A 24855-nucleotide genomic window follows, 5' to 3' on the forward strand; every position below is an offset into this window, starting at 1 on the left:
CTGAATATTCGGCTAAATCACTGAATGTTTGGCTGTGTTGTACTTGAACTTTTTACTGTATTGAGCCATGTATGAGTTGTTTTAAATGTGTTATTTTTATGAGGTACAGTGAGGCTTCATGTTTGTGTTGACATGGTAGCATTGTTTCGGTAATAACAGCAGATAAAAAAGAGGGTTATTAATTAAAAACAAAATATAAGTAGTGTGTAGCTGTTTTGATATTAAGCTACAGTGATCTTTATAATAAAATAATAAGTTAATATAATTAATTAGGTCTTTATTGTGAGAAATTAAGCAAGTTTTTTGTTTTAATCAAGAGTTGCATGATCAAAAGTTGCATGGTTATTACAGAATACAAATGCTTTATTAAATTATCGTGGCCTTGATCAGAACAAGAGAACAATGACCTGTAATTTATTGATATCCTCACTCATCAGCTATTCTATTACTGATAAATTTTATCTCTTTTGATGTGTTTATATTTTCTGTAAATAAGTGTTGTAGGTACAACAATTATTGTAATGTTGTATTACACATTTTAAAAAAAATTGTACACCATGGTTCCTACCACCACCGCCATCGGTAGATAAGCATAATGTACAAAATTTATAAATTTTACCAATTTTACAAGGTTTTATTGAACTTGCGCTGTTTGTTGTTGCTGTTGGGTGAAATTTTGCGAGTTAGTTTTGACCCACTCCTTATGGTCGGATTGACTTGAAATTCGGTATACAATGTCAGTAGGATGACAATGCAAGTACAATTAACACAAAGTACTATCAGTAAAAATCCTTTTTTTTTACGTAATCTTATTTTTTCCTCTTTTTTTTCGACTAGTTTAAACATGTAATTAACAACTGAGCTCCTATAATAAATATTTACATGACTAATATAAAAAACAATTACAAAATTAAAACTAAACTAAACTTACAAAGTAAAAAAATGTCCTGATTTTCTGCCACAGGCATTGACCCCAAGACACTGGCCGCGTTACCTCTCTGAACTATTATTCCTAATCTTTGCGAGCGGTAAGTGCGAGCCCTGGGGTCAAAACCAGACGAGAGTAGGTCTTTAATAAAAAGTTTGGTGTCTTGTCTTCTGACTCCATACTCTTATACTATACAGTACTATAAATGAAAATTATGATTTACGTTACGTTACGTTTAAAATTGCGACAGTTACTTAGATTTTTTTAATTACTTAATCAACTTTTTTTTTTTAAATTAAATAATTAATTAATAATTAAATAAAAATGCGGAGTTTTGAGATTCTTTATCATTACTCATAAAGCGTGCCTATAAAATAAAGGCTAACAACTAACAATAAACGAATATAAAATAAAATAATTCCCATGTTTTTTTTTCGGTGCTATTCCATTTTTAATGTGCAAGATAAATCAAAATTGAATTATCATTCATAGAACTTTTATAGGCTTCCATTATAATTTATTTCGCATATTTTGAGTGTGGCCTCTAGAGCTCTAATTTGTTCTTAATTTTGATAGTGGCAACTCTGAAGTAAGCTTGACTACTGTACATTGTGTCACTTACTAGTCTGTGTTACTCAAAGGAAAGGACCATGAGCAAATGTGTATGTGTATTTATTTATTTGTATAATTAGAAACCAGATGTGCTTGCTATGCTATTCATGTTATATATTCTAGATGACCAGATGGCCTAGTGGTTAGAGAACCTGACTATAAAGCTTGAGGTCCCGGGTTTGATTCCCGTGTCGGGGCAGATATTTGTATGAAAAAATATGAATGTTTGTTCTCGGGTCTTGGTGTTTAATATGTATTTAAGTATGTATCTATCTATATAATTATATTTATCCGTTGCTTAGTACCCATAACACAAGCTTTGCTAAGCTTACTTTGGGACTACGTCAATTGGTGTGAATTGTCCCGTGATATTTATTTATTTATTTATATTCGTGAGTAAAGAACCAATTAAATGAACACTAAGGGCCTGTTCCACCACTTGTCGACTAACTTTAAGTGACAGACGTCAGTGATGCCGTCCCTGTTTGTTTTGTCCGAATAAACAAAGACGGCATTACTTTTATCTGACACTGAAAGTTAGTCGACAAGCGGTGAAACAGGCCCTAAGAATAGTGGCCAAATGTAGTTCTTAAAGCAAAAGTTGTTCATTCAATAAAGAATTTTAAGAATGTTGAAGTATTATCCAAAATAACAAATCTGGTAACCAATATGTAGGTTGTAAGTATGCAACATTTGTAAAAAAGCATACATTTGAAAATAAAAAATGATAATGAAAAATTTAACCAACTACAAAAAAACCATGAATGACGGAGTTCTGAGCTGATAAACATAAAAAAATACAACTGAATTGATCTCTTCCTTTTTTTTGAAGTTGGTTGATGATGATGATGATTGTATTTCCACAGGACCTGTTCACTCAAGATGGGGTGCTTGTCAAGACCTGCATTGGCCGGCCCATTGCCGACCTAAACTCCCACGGGATGCTGTGTATCATGCTCAACCCCGAGGCAACAAGGTGATTGAGTGGAGGCCTAACGATCTAATAACCATCGACTCTGACACCCAGGACCAAGAATGGGCTGTGGTCAATACTATTGGTAAGATTTCTTTTATACGAGGACCGGATAGCCTATTGGTTAGAGATCCTGACTGTGAAGCTTGAGGTCCCGGGTTCTATCCCCTCGTGGTAAATTTCAAATTCCGCACATGAATTTCGAAAAACTCAGAGGTGCGAGCCGGGGTTTGAACCCACGACCCTCTGCTTGAGAGGCGATAGGTCAAACCACTAGGCCACCACGGCTATTACGTTACGGTGTTTGCGTTATCTAGTGTAATCTATATCTGTGCTTCCAGCCTAGATACCAAATTTCATCAAAATCCAGCTGTTTTAGTTAAAACATACGCACAAAAGACACACACACACAAACAAACATTTGCATTTCTTATATTAGTAGGATAATAGTAGTATCTCGCCCGCAGGCCGCCGACAGCGCACTCTAAGCGGCAACCTGACTTCCGACTACCAAACCGCCCGCGCCCGCATCATAAGAATACCCCTTGACGAGCTAAAATCCTTCAGAGTGAACCGCACTAACCAACAGGTGCAATTCTCAACGAAACAGGGCGTCTGGCAGACCACATTCCACTTCTTACACGGAAACGCCGAAGTTTTCGTGTCCAACCTGAAGAATTATGTGAAAACAGCGAAAGTCAGGCATGACAGGAACACCTATATAGTTGTGGAACCTACAGACGAGTCCCAAGTTTTAAATAAGAGTTTTGCCGAACTGGATATTTTTACGGAGAACACGACAGATGTTGTGTGGAATTTAGTGTCCAATTTTAAACAGAGGCCTTATGAGACTACTATGACTGCTTTTTCGAAGCTCACGGATATTGGTAAGTGATTAAACGTTTTATGAGATTTAAAAGTTAGTACCTGGGCGACCGAGCTTTGCTCGGGCTAAAACTCGATAATAAGCGTTTTCCCAGAGATAAGACCAAGCTAGATCGATTTGTAATCCCCGAAAACCCCCACATGCCAAATTTCATCGAAATCGTTGGAGCCCTTTCCAAGATCCCTGAAATATGTATACAAGAATTTGCTTGTTTAATTAAAGGAATCATTGTGTCCTACTTCTATAGTAAATAAATTACGTTATATATAATATACAGTCGAATATAAAAAAGTCTCAAAAAAATAAAACTAAATAAATCAACTGAAATAAGAAACAAAACTAAAGTTGTCAACATACCAGAATTGACCATTTGAAATGGGGATGGACGGGTCATATGTTGCGTTGTAAAGCAGACAAATGGAGTAAGCAGGTAACACTCTGGTACCCAAGAGATGGAAACAGACAACAGGGGCGTCCAATAAGAAGATGGGAAGATGATTTCCGCCTAACCTTGGGACCATACTGGACCAGAGTTGCAGCTGACAGAGTCCAATGGAGGTAGTTGGAGGAGGCCTATGTCAAAAGACACACCGAACTGAGGGACATTTTATGATAATTAATAACATACACAAAAATAGAAAACTACCAGTTCGGAATAGAAAGGCTATATTACAAAAATTTTACACGTCCCACCCAACTGCCTTACCTACCTGCGCTAACTTAATTATTTCAAAAAATATTCGTATTTTTGCTAAGTCAGTAATTCTACTTGATTTGTAATTCTACACTCGTAACTTGTAGTTGTCAGTAGCACTTCGCCGTTTTTTGAACAAAATGTAAACTTACTGAAAAACGGTCAGTATTACGGGCGTATGTTGCATTTGCAAACTTTTATGGAGATTTTCCTCCGGCGAGGCGAGACGAGAATTGAAATTTGTATGGCGGCGCCCGCGGCGGCTCGCGGCGGGCGCGCGAGAATGCATACAAATTTCAATTCTCGTCTCGCCTCGCCGGTGGAAAAATCACCATTAGACACAGTAGAAGTAGTAGTAGTCGCGATCACAATTACCGTCTCTTTCTACCTTTGCCTTATACCGTTTGACAGAAATAAGTGGTCGAAACGATTGTGATTCCGACTGCGTTAGACAATAAGTCTGGTTTAAAATATAGAATAAATAATAGATCCGGGAGTACTCGACCTGAACAACAACGTTCAGAGCTTGTGCACACTAGCGTTTTTGCCGGCGGTTTCTCGGCGGAGCGGGAACGCGGCGAGCAAGCTGCGGTACCTCCGCGATTATTTGCCGCCAGTGCTCCGCCGCGGTGACGCGGACCGTATATGACCGTACGTGGCTTAAAAGCGTTTATTCCTGCTGAGCTGGCAACGTTGCATTTTTGTTAGTTTTTCTCGATTATTCCATAAAAGTTGTATGAAAATTAAAAATGTTTTCTGATAGATGATAGAACACTTCTTAATAATATATAAGTTAATGTGTCTACTCCAATAATTATTCGTGATAGACTTTTATATTCCTTAAAAACGAATTCATGTTTATGACCGGTTTTTCAAGAAAATAAAAGTATAACGAATAATCATTGGAGTAGACACAAACTTATATATTAAGAAGTGTTCTATCAGACAACGTTATTATTTTTCATTAAATTTTATGGAATAATCGAGAAAAACTAACAAAAATGGAACGTTGCCAGCTCAGCAGGAATAAACGCTCTTAATCATCGCGATGGCACCGCGGCGGCTCGCAGTCGCAGGCGGCGAATAATCGCGGAGATACCGCAGCGTGCTCGCCGTGTGCGCGCCGCGTTCCCGCTCCGCCGAGAAACCGCCGTCAAAAACGCTAGTGTGCACAAGCTCTCAGGGTTTCCGTTATATATTACTATACTAATGTTAATGTACTAATGTTTGATGCTGGCCAGGATTGAACCCTGAACAGAGTTGCTCTAATCCCGTGCGCGAACAAAGTATGTATTAAGTAGTCAGGTCAATCAACTTTTTGGTGTAAATTGTTGCTATGTTAATGTCTCCCGAGTTGCTTATTAAAAGTAAAGGTGCGGCCACATGCGAGTCGCTCGACGCTCGTTTCCAGCGATAAATCTGGTCACGTGTTCCTATTTTTGAATTTCCCGGACTCAAATTAGCAAGCGTCAATTCGCCGCGTCGCACAGCGGCATCAAGATGGCTGCTTGCGGAACGATCTTGGTCTTGGTAGCTGATTTATTAACCTCTTTTAGTGACAGTCGTGGCAGTGGTATAAATCCGAAATCGAAGAGGTTTTTTTTCAGCGATAAAGCTCAACATTTCCAGCTTTGTCGCTATATGGCACGTGACCAGATTTGACGCTGGAAACGAGCGCCGAGCGACTGCATGTAAAGCAATTCCTAATACATCGCAAACATTTTTCTAAGAATGTGTTTTTTATTATTATTTGACTGGATGGCAAACGAGCAAGTGGGTCTCCTGATGTTAAGAGATCACCACCGCCCGGGTATTGCAGATGCGTTGCCAACCTAGAGGCCTAAGATGGGATACCTCAAGTGCCAGTAATTTCACCGGCTGTCTTACTCTCCACGCCGAAACAACAGTGCAAGCACTGCTGCTTCACGGCGGGATTAGCGAGAAAGATGGTGGTAGCAATCCGGGCGGACCTTGCACAAAACTTGCACCTTGCTTTCTATAAAAAGATGGAATGCAAACTTCATTCGCTCATATCTTTATTTTTGAACGGATGTTGATAAATAAAGTTAATATACGTTTTCTTGTTCCCAGTATACTATGGCAATGAAGCTACAGACAAACGTGACGTGTCCGAGGAGGTGGCGGACTTACTCACCAAGAGCATGAGTGCACTGGACGAAGCCACCACTGTCACTAAGTCAGAAGGTTACGAGGTTATCAGTGTCAAGCCAACGCTGCCGCCACGCCCTAATATACCTAGGTGAAATAGTAAACTATCGTTTAAGCGTAATTTGATATCCCTTTTTCCCCAAAGGTTTTTATAGTTAGCTATTTTGCTTGTCAATTGTCGATAATGTTCAATTTACTTTAAATTTTGAACATTCAAAATAAGGTGTTAGGGGGTTCAATTTGTAGCATTCGAACATGGCGGATATAGACTGTATCTAATTTTGGTATTTCTGTTTCTTTGGCTGGTTGAAGTATAATTTTGATAGTGTTTTATGCGTGTCTGATCATTTTTTAATGCGAAAGTTGTCTCCGCGTGGTTTCTGAAATTTTGCTGTCAAGTTGCAAAAACTACAATCACCGTACAATGTGAAGAAGAATATATTTATCTTTAATTTAACTGACATTAGCCCAAGCCTTAAGGCCGCCATTGAGGGGAATAATAATAAATAGGGTTCTATTTTTAATTTACAAACCGTTACGGACGGCAAATAATAAGGAAAATTAAAGGGGGTACTAATTAATGTAAAATGACCCCCACACTACATAAATATTGCTTAGAAACAGGGACCTGCTAAAGCTGCATTTTATAGCCTCTATTTGGCATACGTACTTACAGTCACCAGCATTAATATCTGCCCCAGCGGAGCGTGCAAAAATATCCCTTGAAATAGAGTCGTATTTATGCACGCTTGTTATGTCAGATATTGGTGCTGGTGACTATCAATATCTGGCAAAACACAGCGTGCATAAAAATCTGATACGAATATTTCTATGCCTGGTAGGACGTGTCAGATATTTTTGCACGCTCCGCTGTGGCAGATATTAATGCAGGTTGTGCAAAACATGCGGTGTGCAACTCCTGCACGTGCTTAGGACGTGGCCACTTCACATTGTTTGTTTGTTTATACTCTTTATTGTACGAAAGGAAAAACAAAAAGGTTACATAAATAAAAGTAAAGTGTTAAGTACAAAGGCGGACTTATCCCTGCAGGGATCTCTGCCAGTCAACCTTTGAGTGGTAGAGGAGCAATCAAAAAACAGCAAAACATTTGAATAAATATAAATGCATATGTAAACCTCAAATACCTAACTACGAGTATATACAATAAATATATAACATTGTAACGCTTATAACAGCCAATGTGGGAGCACCATAAGGTACTAAAACTTAGGCATTGTCACAGGGTCATTTGTTTTGCTTTCACAGGGGAACACCGCTCTCTACCGAGAAATGGGAGGGTCTGCAAGATACCCATGGGAGAGTTACGGAAGTGGATGGCGTCAAACAGCTCATCTTTAGAGGGGTATGCTCTTTATTACAAGTTTTTGTACCTATAATTTGCGACTGTGTCGTGTTCGTTCTAGGTTGTATGTAGTTCACTCCTGTAGACAGTTTTTTTTTGTTTCCGTTTTTTTGTAAAAATAAATTGAAACATTATTTCGGCAAACCAGACGTTTGGTGAGATTAATAGGTTTTGTGCCTTGGTCTGTTTGATTTAAAAAAGAGGTCGTATTGACAGCTATCAGTTGTCAAATGTCACCAAACGACACATACGGACACACACACGTACACACACGCACGTACGTATGTTTATCTAAATGTATGTACGTATGTTTATCCGTTGCCTAGTATCCATAGTACAAGCTTTGCTTAGTTTGAGACTAGGTCAATTGGTGTCAAGTGTCCCATGATATTTATTTATTACTGGACTGTTTAAATCTACTATTTCTTTATTTCAGGGTGTGGCCCATTCAATCCGCCACTCGGTCTGGAAATACCTGCTAGATTACCACCCCTGGCATATGACGCACGCAGAAATCCAGACGCTGCAACGGAAACGAACAGAGGAGTACTTCTCCATGAAACTCCAATGGCGCTCCATGACAGAAGGCCAAGAATCCAGATTTTCCGAATACAGAGATCGGAAAAGTTTAGTTGAAAAAGATGTGAACAGGACAGACAGGACACACCCGTTCTTCGCTGGTGATAACAATCCCAACTTAGTGGTGCTTCAGGATATATTGATGACTTATGTCATGTATAATTTTGATTTGGGCTATGTTCAAGGGATGAGTGATATATTGGCTCCCCTGCTACTGCTTTTGGGGAATGAAGTAGATAGTTTTTGGTGCTTCGTCGGGTTTATGGATAGAATTGTAAGTTGTTTTTGTTGTTTTTTTTTTTGGAATGAAAAAGTTCATTACAGTTGATCCTACCGGCTGCGCCATTTATGGTTGATTGGAAAATGGGAATTAAGGTTCTCGGTGGCTTAAATCCATATTTCTTACTTAGTTTTCCAGGCATTTTTACCTGCTGCCAAACGTGGGAGACAGCTACATCTGTGCGAGAAATATGTGTTTTCATGCAGAAAGCTGCCCTCCTCCTTTTCCACATGAGCATAATGTCACACTGACTCAACAAAACACCACATTAAATGTTAGAGAACTAGACACATTGCGATAATTGTATAAAAGGCCCTGCTACAGCAGCGACTTGCATGTGCAAACAGCTTGTGCAAAAATTGGCGCAAAACTATGGCGTCCAAAAGCCATTTCTGCGGTATACCGTTGTGCCGTGTTAACGCACATGCTGCTTGCTTGTGCAAATTGGAATTTGCGCAAGTATGATTGAGGGTGTAGCAAAATTGGTCACATTTATGTGACATGACAGTGTAATCAACCTAACGGCATGGCGTCGTTTTGCTTGCTGCACGTGTGCTTGCCCGTATCAGCTGTCAATGTCAAATAGAACGCCCTTGTGTTGGTAGCGCTGACCATATACGGTCGCGTTCATAATTAGACACGGTTCGGTCGCACGTGCAGCGTGCAGTGACGGCCTCACGGTCCCACCGGAAGACCAGCGCTGGCTCTCGAGCCGGCATTAGGCTACGTTTCCACCAGAATGTGGAATGTGTTTTTCATGAACCAATAGAAACGCTTCATTTATCTATCCTCGCACAGCACATCTGGTGGAAACAGCTGAACGGAGCGAGACGAGGTAATTTAAGGGGATCCCATGCCCCAATGACCTTCGATCTGAAATCCTTAGTTTTCTAATGTTTTTTGTAGCTTATTACATTAACAACAACGGCTTTAAGCAATATAGTATCCCATATTGACTTCAAAGTTCATTGTCTTCGAGATATTTGGCATCAAAGAAAACCCTCGACTGCTTTTTAGAGACGTCAAAGACGAACCCAAATATGTAGATTTCGTATACGTGTATGTTAGATCTTTCACGTCAATAGAGACACGAAATAAGTGTTTTTTTTCAGACAATGGTTAAAAAAATCATACAAAATTAAGTATTCATTTTGTTTTTCAAAATCCGGTAGACAAAAAGGGAGATAAAAGATTGGAGAACCGATAGCCGTTTTACTTATAATTCTATCTGTAGTGCAAAAGTAGGAGATACGATTCAAAACTTGTCAAATCGATGAAAACCTCTGGTAGCCCCTTAAGCGTTTCTCTTGGTTAACGAAAAACACATTCCCCGCCACACATTCTCGCACATCTCTGATGGATGGAGGCTTATGCTGAGGCGGGTCCGTTTCGTGAGTCGCTTGCCTACATTGTTTCCTCATTTGTCTGTCATTTCTGTAATTGTCACTGTCACGAATGTATTTTCTTTCTTTCTTGCATTCCAGGCGTCCAACTTCGACATGGACCAAGCAGGCATGAAGCAACAACTACTGCAGCTGCAACAACTCCTGACGTTCTGCAGCCCGGCGCTGGCGCAGCACCTCGCGCAGAAGGACTCCGGGAATATGTACTTCTGCTTCCGCTGGCTACTTGTCTGGTTTAAGAGGGAGTTCTCGCATCGGGACATCATGAGGTGAATGTAGTTTTATCAAAAATATCCGTAAAACTCCTCCTCCTTTCCATATCAGAAGGCGAAGCGCATAGTTTATGGTCAGCGAAAAATTAAAAAGTTAAAAAAGATTGCTGGCTCGCTAACTGGACAACAATGTCGCATACAAATTTCCATTATTGTCGAGTCTCAAACTTTTTAAAAAGTAAAAACGGCCATGGAAATGTTGGCACAAATCGTATACAGCCAACTCCAATGGCCGGTATCAGTTATTTTGTTGGAACCCCGGACTTTTTTATTGTGTCTGAAATAGCTTGTGGTGTTTTCAGTAGAAAAATATGCCTGCAGTTTTTTTAATGTTGTTAATTATCACTGTGTTGTTCTAATCTTTGTGTATTTCTCTATATATATTTTTTTACAGGTTATGGGAGGTACTATGGACTGGGTTGCCATGCGCTAACTTCCATCTCCTCATCTGTGTTGCGATACTTGACGCCGAAAGTGAAGTAATCATAAACAACAATTTCGGATTTACTGAAATATTAAAAGTAAGTTTATTTTTCTATAAATATTTTTACTGTAATTTAAACTTTCTTCCAAAAAAAAATTCGGCTGGCCTCAGATCCCACTAATATTATAATGCGAAAGTTTGTAAGTCTGTTTGATTGTTTTTTTGTTTGCTACCTCATCACGTCTTAATCGCTGAACAGATTTAGTTGAAATTAGGAATACAGATAGTTTAAGCCTCGGGGAAGGATTATTCTAGAAAATTGCATAGTTGCCATGGAGAAGCGATAACCGAATTCTACGCGGAGTCGCGGGTTGTTACCCGGGCTAGTTAGTTCATAAAATAATAGGCTTCTTCTTGACACTTAAGAGTTGACTTATACTCTTGTCGGTGGAGATCTTCCACTCATCCCTATTATGAGCTATCTCTTGACCTGATACAATCATACAAAGCGACACCGATTTTCTACCTGAATTGATTGATGTTGCTGTAGTAAAACCTCGATGTTGGTGTAGTCAAGGACTCTAAACTATCTGTCTACGTAATTTAATCTAAATTGGTTCAGATTTTAGACGTGGTGAGGTAACAAATAATCTCTCTTCAATTCCAGCACGTGAACGACCTATCAATGTGCCTGGATGTAGACAAAATACTGAGCACAGCCGAGGGTATATACCACCAGATCATATCAGCCCAGCATTTGACGGACCAGATCCGGGTAATCCTGGGCATGGCCCCGCTCAACATAACCCGGTCCACCAGCTCCGAGGAAGCCACGAGCCAAGTCAATGGTACGGAGGACGGTCTCGGGATCTTTAGCCCCGGGATGGACGAAGTTATGTATCAGATAGGACTAGACATGAATTTTTGAGCACGCGGTGAATAATTTTATATGTGTATTTTATTAGTGTCTTGTTGTGCTTTGGACTTTGAAGTAAAAAGATAATAGTTTCCAATAATAGTCGATCAGTACAGTGGAACAAACTGATACATTCACCAATGTGGAACCTTTTAACCCTTTGACCGCCACGGTCGGTAAAACACGACAGCTGAAAAAAGTGTCATAGTGGCCGTCTCGGCATTTTGTGGCGCATATGGAACGATTTTCAGATTTTTTTTTCGGCTGTGGCCGACCGTGACGGTTAAAACATTAATAATCAATTTATGTATGTACTAGCTTTTGCCCGCGACTTCGTCATATTTATATATGGATTATTCAATGAAAACAATGAATAGTTAACAGTTTCTAATTTAATAATTCAATTTCATATTTAAAGTCCGTTGTAGTACTAATAAGTGTTCCATTAGTGTCTTTATAAAAGATATTAAGATTATTATTTTACGATAATAATCATTATCGATATCATTAAGATCGAGTCGATAAGTGAGAATTCACTATGACAGATCAAAAATGCCGTGAAAATTCCAATCTCTCGTTATTAGCCAATCGCAAGCAAGACCGTAACGTCAAAAACACCTCACGATACTAACGCCATCTATCTACTATTCCTACTAATATTATAAATGCGAAAGTTTGCAAGTCTGTTTGTTTGTTTGTTACTTCATCACGTCTAAACCACTGAACCAATTTAGATAAAATTCGGTATACAGATAGTTTGAATCCCGGCGAAGGACATAGGATAGTTTTTATACCGAAAAATTGCATAGTTCCCGCGGGATAGCGATAAACGAATTTCGCGCGGACGGAGTCGCGGGTAACGGCTAGTTAAAAGACTAATTTACTATCGTTCTCGCTATCTTTTGTTCAGAGTTAGTCTAACGCGCTCACAAACAAATTCATTCACCATCTCTGCTGGCATCTTACACCGTTTAGAAGATAGAAATGGTGATTGCGATTGCGATTGCGCGCTGGACAACAATCCTATTGTATGCTTTTTTTTCTATGGTGTGCACTTTAAAATGCGATTTCAAACGCTACTAAAGAACTGGCGTCATCAAGTTTTCTTGCTTAAGCACATCTTGTATCTAGCTCTCATTAGCCCAGTTCATGCATGTAGACCAGGGGTGGCCAACTTGATAGACCCAAGATCTACTGTTTACTGACGAAACCTATTTCAAAAGTTGCAAGTGCTTCAATCCTACTAATATTATAAATGTCGAAGCGGCTGGACGGATTTAGATGAAGTTTGGCGAAAAGTTAGTTTATAACCTAGATTAAAACATAGAATATTTTTTATCCCGATATTCCCACGGGATAGGGATAATATCTCTAAATAACAACCGCTGGGCTTAGAGTCATGAAATTTGGTACGTAGGTAGCTGGACGTCTGGAATAACACATGGGCTACTTTTTATCCCGATTGTCCCACGGGATAGGGATAAAATCTCTAAATAACAACCGCTGGGCTTTGAGTCATGAAATTTGGCATGGGTGTTTTAATTTTTTCGTCAATGAAAACCACGATGTTATTTTAGGGAATTCCCACCAGAATTTAATAAAATCCCGGAATTTCAATTCAACTGCTGTATCCAATGATTTACGCGTGCGAAGCCGCGGGTAAACGCTAGTTCTACATAATTTTCACTTTTTTGTATGAGAAACTTAACAATTATGTGAATTTGTAGCACTTGTATCTTTTATTAAATAGAGGCCAGGAAATACAAGTTCGAATTCAGTCGCCGCATTTGAGAAGTACGGTGTTAAAAAAATCTTACGATTTTGATTAGCAACATAAATTTGGCTTTTGTACACATGTTTGTAACTTTTTCTGACAAGTGGTTAAAAAAAATGCTGAGTGAAATGTGTTGCAAATTTGTTGTTAAAAAAATAAATTCGTCAAACGCCTTAATTCTCCGTTACAAAAATGAGTTGGTAGATGAAATGAATTACAAAGAAATCAGTGACAAATCTAAGATACTTAATAATGTTATTTCGAACATGTATTCGTATTTTTAAAAAAAATAGATTTTATCAAAAGCAACTTAGAATAGAATAAGTATGGTTTGGTTGTGTAGTGTGATTTTATTTGTGTGTATACTTTGCTAGTATTTTTTGGATCCGTATTAATTATGATTATGAAGAAAGGCAACCCTTTTTTTTATTTATAAGTACGTACCTTAACCCGTCTCATGTCCAGTCCAGGGCAAAGATATCGCCACGGCCAAAGTTACAAAAATATGTATACACGACTTTATGCACTCAATAAGGCCGTGTATACATATTTTTACAACTTCGGCCGTGTCAATATCTTTGCCCTTGAATGTCCTAAGGACTACAATAGTTCCTCAATTCAGAGGCGTCTCTACCTATAGTGCAGGGTGTGCGTTGCACACGGGCGCAGCGGTGTTAGGGGCGCCGGCCGCGGCATTTTATACCTATTCCCTTTTGACCGCGTGGTTCCTAGATGGCGCTAAAGTAATAATTGCACATGGGCTAAAGACGCCGCTGCCTAAATCTCTGTAGAACGGACCGCACGTGGTGGGTTAACTACAACTATTACAACACCCGGGACGTACTACGCTTAACTAATCGATTAATTACCATGACGTTTCAGCCACATTGCAGTGGTCACGAGTAGACTGAAATGTAGGGTATAACTTTTGCTACACAACAAATAATCCTACGTATAACCTAACCAACAAACAGTTGGAAGACCCCCGACTTTGTCACTTCAAAATCTCAAAAACGGCTGAACCAATTTTGATGAAACGTATCTAAGAACCATCGCTAGAAACCCTGATTTCAAATAAAAAAACCGCATTCAAATCGGTCCAGCCGTTTAAGAGCTAGGGTGCCACAGACAGACACATAGCGGTCAAACTTATAACACAGTCTACTCGTGACCACGGCCACTGCAATGTGGCCGAAACGTCGAGATAATTAATACTCGTTTCGTTAAGCGTGATACTGATAAGTCCGTGTATTGTAATAGTTATGAATGAGTGAAAATCATGAGGGTTAACTATAGTCAAAATAATTCACATAGATATGGTGTGATCATAAATAAAAAAAACTCATGAGGGCTTGTCCACTAGTTAGTAAAGGTCAATTTCTGGAATATTTATAATGCCTACTAAATATTCATAATCTCAGTTATAATAAATCGCAGGTGGTAGGACCTCGTGCAAGGTCCGGCCGGATTGCTACCACCATCTTGCTCGCAATCCTGCCGTGAAGCAGCAGTGCTTGCGCTGTTGTGTTTCGGCGTGGAGAGTAAGACAGCCGGTGAAATCACTGGCACTTGAGGTATCCCATCTTAGGCCTCTAGGTTGGCAACGCATTTTCAATACCCCTGGTGTTGCAGATGTTTATGGGCGGTGGTGATCTCTTACCATCAGGAGACCCACTTGCTCGCTTGCCATCCAGTAGAATAAAAAAAAAAAAGTTATAATAAAGAATAAATCTAATTTTTGACATTGATATCTTGGTTGATTTTTCTAATGAAAAACATTTCGGTTTAGCTGCCACAAGAACTTGTAATTAGTAAGTAGCCCATTATAATTGGAGACAGTGTAGCTTTCTATTACTTAAATATGTTATAAATCGGCTCAAATCACTCTTGCCTTAGCACAGATCTATTACTTAATTTTAAAATATGTCTTTTTTTACAGGAACTCGAATATAATGGACTTAAAATATCTGTCGTAACAACCAGCGTCCGGGCATTGCTCGCCTAGATATCCTATACTAACAGACTGGAGAGTGATACTTTTTATATTTTTATAGCATACCTTCTTATGAGAAATATACAACAGCTGTCTCCATGTTGCCGATTTTGTATTCTTTTACCGGTTTATTGAGAGAAATGTTAAGGCGCTAGAAACATTTTATATTTATATGAAAAGTAATTTAACCGATGTTACTTTAAATTTTCCGCAATATACCGCCCGCCTTTGTTTCTGATCAATAGATATTGTACATTATTCTCTGATAATTTACATTACTATATTACACAAGTTATTTACTTTTTTTAATCTTTTTATTTTGTGCCATAGATACCGAATCATAAAAAATATAAAATGTCATTTTTAAACAGAATAATAAATGATTCAGCTAAAAATAGATTCACGGTTAGTGTAACAATAAAATAAAATAAAGTCAATTTTATACGTTTAAATTTGGTGTTATGTTTGTTATATTTGAGTATTATTATTTAATCCTAGCATTAGTGTACAATTGGTCAAATCGAAACATATCTTTTGAATCTATCTTTATCTTTTAAAATACAATCCACAAGTCCACTTCAACATTTTGTATGCCATAGTGCATCCTTTTGCAAACTCATACATGGTATTTTGGGTAAAACAATTTTGTATCCAAGTTGATGCATAGGACTGGGAACGTGTTAAGTTAAATTTAAAGTGATAGATTAGGTTGACAACAGTGGGTAGACCATCGGCTCTATTGGTCAAACGACACCAATCAGTCGAGTTGGCTAGAAATCTTTCGATGAGACGGGCATAAGGCCTGTTCGCTGGAGCGGAGTGAGGGGGTAAATCAGAGCGGAGTTGCGGACCATTTTTCCATTCGCGGAGCTTGCCCGCTCGCTTGATTCTCCGCCCTTTTTTCCGGTTTTGTATGAATTATTAAGCTAGTAACAAGGACCATATATACTATATATATGGTATTATATAGTCCTTGCTAGTAACCAACTTTCTGTTCACTGAAGAGGCGCAGAGATTTTATGCAATCTATTGTATTTGTGATTTTCCGCTCCAGTGGACAGGCAGCCTTAAGCCGAGTTTAGACTTGCAAGAAAAATCGTGCAAGTTGCATTACATTGCGGCGCTCGATTGACCACTACAAACTCGTTGGCTTTACGACCTCGCAATGTAATGCAACTTGCACGATTTTTCTTGCAAGTCTAAACTCTGCTTTAGACTGGGCGAAATCTCGCGAAATGAACCCTTTGCCTACCAGTGGGTCGATATGGGCAATGTTTATGTCCAATGCTATATAACATTTTTTCCGAATGAAGATTTTCGGATTGCGTGACAGAATTTTAAACCGTACCTCCTACTCTTATGGCTTTACGCGTCAGAGGCGTCGTACCAACTAGGTCACCGGGAATCCGAACAACTCTAAATGCTTTCATACGCCAAGAGTGGTGCCATCTATCGCGACCATTAGAAGTCTCGACGCCTGCGTTTCAAATTAGTTGGGAAGGAGTAAGAAATTACTGGGCTTGGGACTTTTGGATGCGTACCGTGGTTCTAGAATCCATGGAGTCGTCATATGCTAAAAAAACAATTTTCGAAGTCAAAGTCGAAAGTTATGTAATATTTTACATTTTATTTACTTACATATTTAACACAATATAATACAAACTGTTATTTGTATATACACTAAAAACACACTTCTGTTAGTAATCAAAATAAACTAAAACAATTACTTTGTGTGACAGCAACAAAAATGTCTTCTTCAGTTGTCTAATATTACCCGTAACTTCTAGATCTGAGGCGGTAGGTACTAGCTTTTGGTATAAATGTATCATAGTCGGCATCAATTACTATTTCATGTTCATTTTAAAAGAGGTAGTAAGCATCGATCGTTACTGTTTTTTCTATGTTTTGCGAGATTAAATGAGTTGTAGATTGATCAAAAACTCTTTTGTTGAGAAAGATCTCTCTACTCACATCGACTAAAGTTAAACTTATATTCTCGAAAAAAATACACAATACGATATCTGTTTAAGTTACGAAAAAGTTAGTAGTCTCTCACACACAACACTAATACCAAAGAGGACGTATATTTAGATAAATCGTATATGTATCGCGTCACCTGTAAACTGCGGTTACTATAATTATAAAGATTTATGATAATTTCATTGCACTACATTATAATGTGTTTATTTTACGATGTACCACAGTATGTGTTTGCCTTTAACTTCAAAAATGTTATAGAAACATAATATGACGACTCCATGGATTCTAGAACCACGGTAAGCATCCAATCCAAAAGTCCCAACCCTAGAAATTACCAATTTTTAATTGTTTTTGTTAGCGAAATCCTTGCCTTCTCTTATATATTTAGTTATGCAACTATGAAGGTGCGATAATCGCGATGTATAGGTATCCATAAATGGGGTAAAATATAAAAACACCCCTTAGATATGTTTTTTTTTAGTTGACTAAGGACGATTCAATTTTAATCTGACAATAAAATGCATGTCTCTGTTTCTCTCTATGGTACCTGTGTATTTTTTCTTTCAGTTAACCCTTTTCCAGGCGTAGTGCATATAGCGACTACATAAATGTACACAAATATTCGACCTTGCTAAACTTACAATAAGGTACAAATTATTTGTCTTTTTTAAATATCCCTCATAGCTAAACAATATAAAACTATGATTCATTTTGTAGTAGTGTATCTAAATTAGCGGGGCCTGGAAAAGGGTTAAATGTAGTACATACACTTGCCAATTTAAAGTACCTATGCAGCTGAATTTTAAAACTTGGTCTCGCATAAAGAGTAAATTTTAGAGTAGTGTTAAAATATGTGTTTGCACATAATTATGTAAAATTTCCAAAGTTAAGATTGTTACTTGTGCCTACTTTAAAATTTTATCTTAATAGTTAATTTACTTTTGTATTGTAAGTTATTGGTAAATAAAAGCTTTCATAATTTTAAAACTGTATTTTGAATATCCAACTGAGATCTATAATTTACACCCTAAATCTAAAATTACAAAACAGTATCAAATTATATTAAGGACTGCTTTTTCCATGACTTTGTCAGCTGAGAATTTGTTTATCATTATTCTCAGGGACTGCAATTTTCCTGGATAAAAACTATCCTGTGTCGTTCCCAGGGATTCCTCCATACCAAATCAAATTTAATCTAAATGAGGGATAACGTTTTCGCGCTCACTAGTTATTCTAATTCTAAATAAACCCGCATAGCTCACCCAAAAATAGTGACATTTTTGAGACCTCTCGCTACACTAGCGTCACTAGCGGCGAATTCATATGCGATAGCCCTCAATGGTTCGATGTTTTAAGGGTGAAGAGGTAAATAGAATAGACAGACAGATTAATTTTCCCATCACATTAGTAAGGATTCCAGGATATAGTGATGATCATACAAATAAACAAATAAAACCAGTCTGACTATACTACTGATTCAATACCCTATACATTTTATAGCTTGAGATCATTATCTTATTTGTACTCCAACAAATTGTATAAGTATAAAATATCTTAAAAGCTACAAATTAAAATATTAATTAGGAGGAAAAGCTACCAGCCCCTTGCTGATTGTTTTTGTAAATTAATTTGTATAAATAAATAGTCTCTCACTTCATAATTGGTACTGCTATGCATTGATTGAACTGAATAAATGTAAAATTACAAATTTAGCACATTCATAGACATTTGTGAATGTGACTTCAAATGAACATTCAAACCGTACCTGGTCTGGTATGATTTGTCACACAAATGGCAATGGAAATTCTTCACACCCGTATGTGTTAGTGAATGCCTCTGTAGCTCTGATTTTGAGAAAAATCTCTTCCCGCAACTTTCACACCCATACTTCTTTTCTTTCAAGTGATTTTTACGTATATGAGTGCTTCGGGAACTAGAGGAGATGAATGTAGCGTTGCAAACTTCACATTTATGATTTCGTGTTCTCTTGTGGTTCCATAATACGTGTGAGTGCAGACCGCCTGGCACTTTAAACTTTTTGGGACAGTACTTACAACTGTACGGTCTATCATTGCTATGTGTAAGCATGTGGATACGTATATAACCGGGAGGATATGATTTCCCACACTGATCACACTGTCGTAATAGCCTTTCAGAACTATTATTTTCCTTGTGATGTCCGTTAGGCTGACAGGAGTGTGAACTCAAGCTGTCTTCAGTGTAGAAGCCCTCCCAACAATTTTCACACAAATATGGTTTTGTGTGTAACTTGCGATGTAAGACTAATGATCGAAAATCATCAAACTTTTCATGGCAGTATTCGCAGTCCCGACCTACTGAAGATTTAACTGGGTGGTTGTTGGCACAGTGCTCACTTAGTGTTTTTGTGGAATGGAACTCTGCTTTACATTCAACACAAAATATTTGTTTTGTTTCACTCTCTAAAATGTTATCAGTTTTATCTCTCTGTCGCTCATATTGCTTCATTTGATAACTTGTCCCTTCATCCTCTGATTCATAACTGTAGTCAGGATCATCATTGTCCAGTGAGTTTGAACTTTCAGCCAAAGTTTTTGCGCTAGATTCTATTAGGCTTTTAAACGAGTAAGTCATGGTAAGTTGGTATATGCAGTTAATACAAATATTTTCTGGATATTTTTCTTCTGAAGTAATCTAAAAAGATAATGAATAAAATAGAAAATATTATGTTATAAAGACTTGATGTTATGCTGTGTTAAATGCTATGAAACTATCTGAAGGTTGTTTCTTTAAAGGTATATGTAGATAACATAGAACTGAAGATACATGAAACACAAAATATAATCATTGTAGCAATACCTTGAATTTGTAGAAATTCTCTAAAATATCAGACACCCTGACATTTTCCCCACTTATAGAAATAACTGTATGAATGTAGCGCATTTCTTTGCCGCTGGTTAAGCACGTTCGACAGCTGTCTTTAAAATTCATTATTTCAAAGTTTTATTTATTAAGTTTTAAAAACTATAAGGCTGTATTTTTATTATTGTTTTATTTTCGTCAATAACCAAACCACCACCACCAACTCTGCAGGGCTACTACAAAACTCGAAACAAGTTCGTATCGTACCGTCCCTCTCACTCTCGTATTAAATAGTGTAAGTGTCAGAGGAACCGCACGACACGAACTTCGAGTTTCGTAGTAGCCCTGCTGGCAAATTTCTGCATCAAATTGACATTGACACTGACAGTGTTGTTTTTGTTATTTTTCTTCATTCAACTGGCTAAGGTCCGGGACCATATCGCCACAGTTGTATTTATTTATTATCATTTAAACGTCTAACAGTCTAACGCATAATAGTTATTGGTGTCACAAGGGAGCAAAATGGTGTATTTGCGGCGAGGACGTACATTGAATCCAGAATGTAGCGAAGGATTCTGCAATAGAATCCTGAGCGTAGCGAGGGGGGGGGGAGAGGGGGTTTTGCTGAAATGGAAATATCGACCCTGCAGGGCTACTACGAAACTCGAAGTTCGTATTGTACCGTCCCTCTCGCTCTCGTATTAAATACTATAAGTGTCAGAGGGACCGCACAACACGAACTTCGAGTTTCGGGTTTCACAGTAGCCCTGCTGTTTTCCATGTATGTACACGCTTGGTACACTACACGCACATTGAATGCCATGCCACTAAAATCAACCCGGTATGCATCATTCCGCGGTGACGGTGATCATTCTTGACCTGATAAATATCGACCAGATAATTACCGACATGTCAATACTGACCTTGTTTTTCGTGTACACCGAATATTAATAAATTTAGTAGAAAATAACTTAATTTGGTCCCGTGGTCACAATGAGGGCTATCGCGTATGAATTCGCCGCTAGAGGCGCTAGTGTAACGTGAGGTCTCCGAAATGTCAAATCTCATAGTTTTTGAGTGAGATACGCGGGTTTATTTATAATTAGAATAATTTTGTGAATATTTTGCATTACCTGAAATTAATTATGGCAATTATGCGTTACGAGGCAATGAATGTCTTTGTTGTGAGACAGTTTTGTCTTTCGGAAACTTTCGTCCTCCCTTTTTCTCCGAACAAAACGAGACTTCGCAACACTGTGGTTGCTCGATATTTTATGGTACGGTTTTAAGGTGTATTAAATATGATTTTAATCTAAACTTTGTTTTCACGCCCGTAATAACAGCAGGGCTACTACGAAACTCGAAACTCGAAGTTCGTATGGTACCGTCCCTCTCGCTCTCGTATTAAACAATGTAAGTGTCAGAGGGACCGCGCGACACGAACTTCGAGTTTCGATTTTCGTAGTAGCCCTGCTGACTTTAAAAGCCACACTTAAAAACCTCACGCATCAGGTGGCGCCATCTTGAAAGGCAAAAAACGATAGGCCTCATTGAACCTTACACAAACGGGACGGGAAAAACATGTCGGTAAGTATTGGCTTCCGATTATCAAGTCGGTATTTATCGGGTCCGGAATGTTAGAGCGGTATTTATGCATACCGGGTAGATTTGCGCTAAGGGGCTACCAAATATCAGGTCGGTATTGCTCGGCCGGTAAATTCAAGTCGGTTTTGTTTCCCTGATTTGACAAATTGACAACTGACATTGATTGACTTCTGAGTTGACTGACATGGAAAGTTCAAACACCATGTCTTCTGTACCTAGCTTACCTGAAAATGAATGCCTAAATCTAAACAGTTCCAACTTACCCTCAACACAAGGCAAGCGACGTAGACGCAAGAACAAAAACAAGAAACAAAACAAGCAGATTAACCCAAATTTATTCAAGAAAAAGTTTTACAAACGCAAACCAATACATAACAGTGCATCAAAGGTTGTGTTTACGATGTCCACCTGGGCAGAACAGTTTACTCTTGCGTCTACATGGCAGTTAAAACATCAGCTAGCATATTGGAAGGCGAAAGCCAAGTCTCTAGAATACGAAAACAGCGTGCTGCATAATATAATTCGTGAGAATCATTACGTTGGTAATGTACAAAATGCTGCTCCTGGCAGTCCTGCCACTTTCAAACTGTCAGATTCCTCAGATGAAGAGGTAACGGAAGAACAAGTTGATATACCAGCATTTGAAGCTAATATCTCTGTAGAGGAAGGTACATTGGGAGAGTGGACAGAAACTGAAGGATCTAGTGTACAAAATATGGCGGTCGACCCAGACATAGAAGCTACAGAGGATAGCTCCGATGAAAAGAACATAGAAGTGAGTGAAGAGTTCATCCAATTTCTAATGGTGAATGCGAAACATAAAGAGAATCTCAGGTTAGAGCGAGAGAGACTAAAAGCTTTAGAAGAACAGTCAGCAATGGAAGAGAGAGAAAATAAATTAAAAGAAAGAAGACACTATGGGTTTACACAGCAAGAGCTTTATGGAGATAAGTGGCAGAAAATATCAGCACTAGAGATGTCAATGAAATCAAAATTTATGTCCGATGTTGATAGTATGAAGCCAGCTTATTGGCCTGTGATACCATTTAATTTTGATTTTAGTTAACCCTTTTATATTTTTTAGGTTTTAAATTGATATTATTTGGGACAAACAAGACTAGAACACAAGTTTTTTTTAATCCTTTCATTTAAAAATGTTTCCTTAAAAATGCATACTTTTATAACTTTTACTTTACATTAAATTTAAAATTTTCTAAAGATTTGAGATAAACATGTTCTACCTCAATTTTAGTTTTTTTTTTTTAGTTGTCAAATAAATAAATTCAGCAAAAGGAAGAATATCTGTAATATCCTGTATCACATTGATATTTTATAATTCAATAGGTATCACAAACAATTACTTTGTAAAAACAATTTTATTTTCAAGTAAGTTGTAAGTTTCATAGAAATCATCTTTTGTTATGAAAAATATATAATAAACACTGCCAATAAAACATTGAATCAGTTATTTTTCCTTATCTTCATTTGTAAATTATATCCAGTAAAAATTTATTACTTGCATCAGATTTTATTCAGTTAGGGACTGCGCTAGGACTGTGCCTGCATGCATACAATTTGAAATATGTGTATTTATTATGTACTTACATCAAATTTACAAGGAAAATTGTAGCGGCTAAGATTGCTTGAGAATTATTAGTAGTTTAAGAGTAAATAGCAGCCTAAGGTGTATAAAAAAGGTTTACCCTCACTAACGTAAGATATAATTTTCATTAGCCCTAATATCATGACAGCTAAACTTTCATGTCAGAATTGATTACTAGACCTAAAGTTTTACATCCTAATGGTTACTTGTACTAAACATTAAATGCTCTAATATTACTAAAACTAATAATGATTATTCCTAATGATTAATAGACCTGAACCCTATAATGTTTACTTGTACTAAATATTGAATGCTCTAATATTACATAAACTAAAAATGATTATTCCTAAAGATTAACAGAACTAAAGTTATGAACCCTAATATTTACTTGTACTAAAGACAAAATAAAATTCGTGCGAGCGAGCAAGACAGTTTGGAGCAGAAGCGACTCGGATAGGTTAGGTTCAGAAGGATAAGGCGGGAGCGAAGCGGAGCGTAGCCATGCAATATGTTTCTAAATTGAGGTGTTCCAAATGTTTTAGCTTTTTGATGTTAGGGCTAGTGAAATTAGGTACAACGTAAATCCCGAATGCTAAAATGAGGGCTAATGAATAGTTAGGAAAATCAAAAATTCGGCTTTTTGATTTTAGGGTTAGTGAAATTAGTGGTAGTGAAAATACTTAAAAAATATTATTTGATTTTTTCGTAATGGCTACGGAACCCTATCTTGGGCGTGTCCGACACGCTCTTAGCCGGTTTTTATTTATTATACATATAAAGAAAAGGAGTTCTACCCACTTCAGGGACTGAAACAACAAACAGGGTCTTAGAGGCTAACAGTGAAAAATCATTGAAAAAACTGCATTGGAGAAATATGAAGAAGCAGAAACAACGCCATCTAGCGGGGTTAGAGAAAACTACTTCATACTCAACCTAAGAACAGCTTCCCAGCTTACTCTCAATCTCCAATTAAAACGCTATGCCACTTACTAGATGGCGCTGAGAGCTTAATTTAATAAGGAATGAAGGTTTGTGGTGCGCAGGAGCTTTTATTTGTCGCTCATTCGACACAATGCGTTAAGTTACATGGTCTTAGTGTCCCCCACATTTATTGACGCGGAATCGGCAATAATCATATGAATTCCCATAAATTAATTGTGCCTAACATTGAAAACGCATAATATTAATACCAAAAAAGAATAACACTTGTTTAATTTTACAAGTTTTTGTTTTCAATTTAAATTATAAAATATACTGCCACATACTTCGTCAAATTATTAAAAAAAAAGAAAAAACGTGAATTGTCATAAAATGACATCGCATAATTTTATCAAGTGAGGAATAGATGCGCCGGGGCCTAGCATCCTTAATTTTTTTTGGACAGTCGGGTTCATAAACTTGTGAGCAAAATTTTTTGATCAAAAATATCTGAGCACGACTCTATTGTTAACGTGCACGATTCTATTGTTGCCGTGTTGTGTTTAGAAGCGTGTTCAGGTATTTTTGATAAAATTTTGCTCACAACTTTATGAACTCCACTGTAACAGCCCGATAATAGG

At 37.7% G+C, this 24855-nt stretch overlaps 3 protein-coding genes across 3 annotated transcripts in view; 2 read left to right on the top strand and 1 right to left on the bottom strand.

Annotated features, from left to right (window-relative positions):
- Tbc1d15-17 (TBC1 domain family member 15/17) overlaps positions 1–15571 on the top strand; it is a 21447-nt gene extending 5876 nt beyond the window's left edge. The window contains exons 3-10 of the mRNA XM_074093741.1: positions 2981–3400; positions 6185–6353; positions 7530–7626; positions 8063–8479; positions 9970–10157; positions 10555–10681; positions 11252–11476; positions 15214–15571. Of these exons, the coding sequence (XP_073949842.1) occupies positions 2981–3400; positions 6185–6353; positions 7530–7626; positions 8063–8479; positions 9970–10157; positions 10555–10681; positions 11252–11476; positions 15214–15279 (1709 nt within the window). The 3' untranslated portion in view covers positions 15280–15571. The remainder of the gene's footprint in view (positions 1–2980; positions 3401–6184; positions 6354–7529; positions 7627–8062; positions 8480–9969; positions 10158–10554; positions 10682–11251; positions 11477–15213) is intronic.
- Positions 15572–16442: 871 nt separating this feature from the next.
- Positions 16443–20368, bottom strand: LOC141432221 (zinc finger and BTB domain-containing protein 41-like). The gene is made up of 2 exons (XM_074093740.1): positions 20086–20368; positions 16443–19920 (listed from the first exon to the last, which is right to left on the bottom strand). The coding sequence occupies exons 1-2, from the start codon at positions 20215–20217 to the stop codon at positions 18949–18951; spliced, it is 1104 nt and encodes a 367-aa protein (XP_073949841.1). The 5' UTR covers positions 20218–20368; the 3' UTR covers positions 16443–18948.
- Positions 20369–21801: 1433 nt separating this feature from the next.
- Positions 21802–23154, top strand: LOC141431654 (uncharacterized). Its single transcript, XM_074092834.1, has one exon. The coding sequence runs from the start codon at positions 21878–21880 to the stop codon at positions 22757–22759; it is 882 nt and encodes a 293-aa protein (XP_073948935.1). The 5' UTR covers positions 21802–21877; the 3' UTR covers positions 22760–23154.
- Positions 23155–24855: the final 1701 nt, after the last annotated feature.

The sequence above is a fragment of the Choristoneura fumiferana genome, chromosome 10 (assembly GCF_025370935.1).
Source record: "Choristoneura fumiferana chromosome 10, NRCan_CFum_1, whole genome shotgun sequence".
In the NCBI taxonomy this organism is placed as follows: Eukaryota; Metazoa; Arthropoda; class Insecta; order Lepidoptera; family Tortricidae; genus Choristoneura; species Choristoneura fumiferana.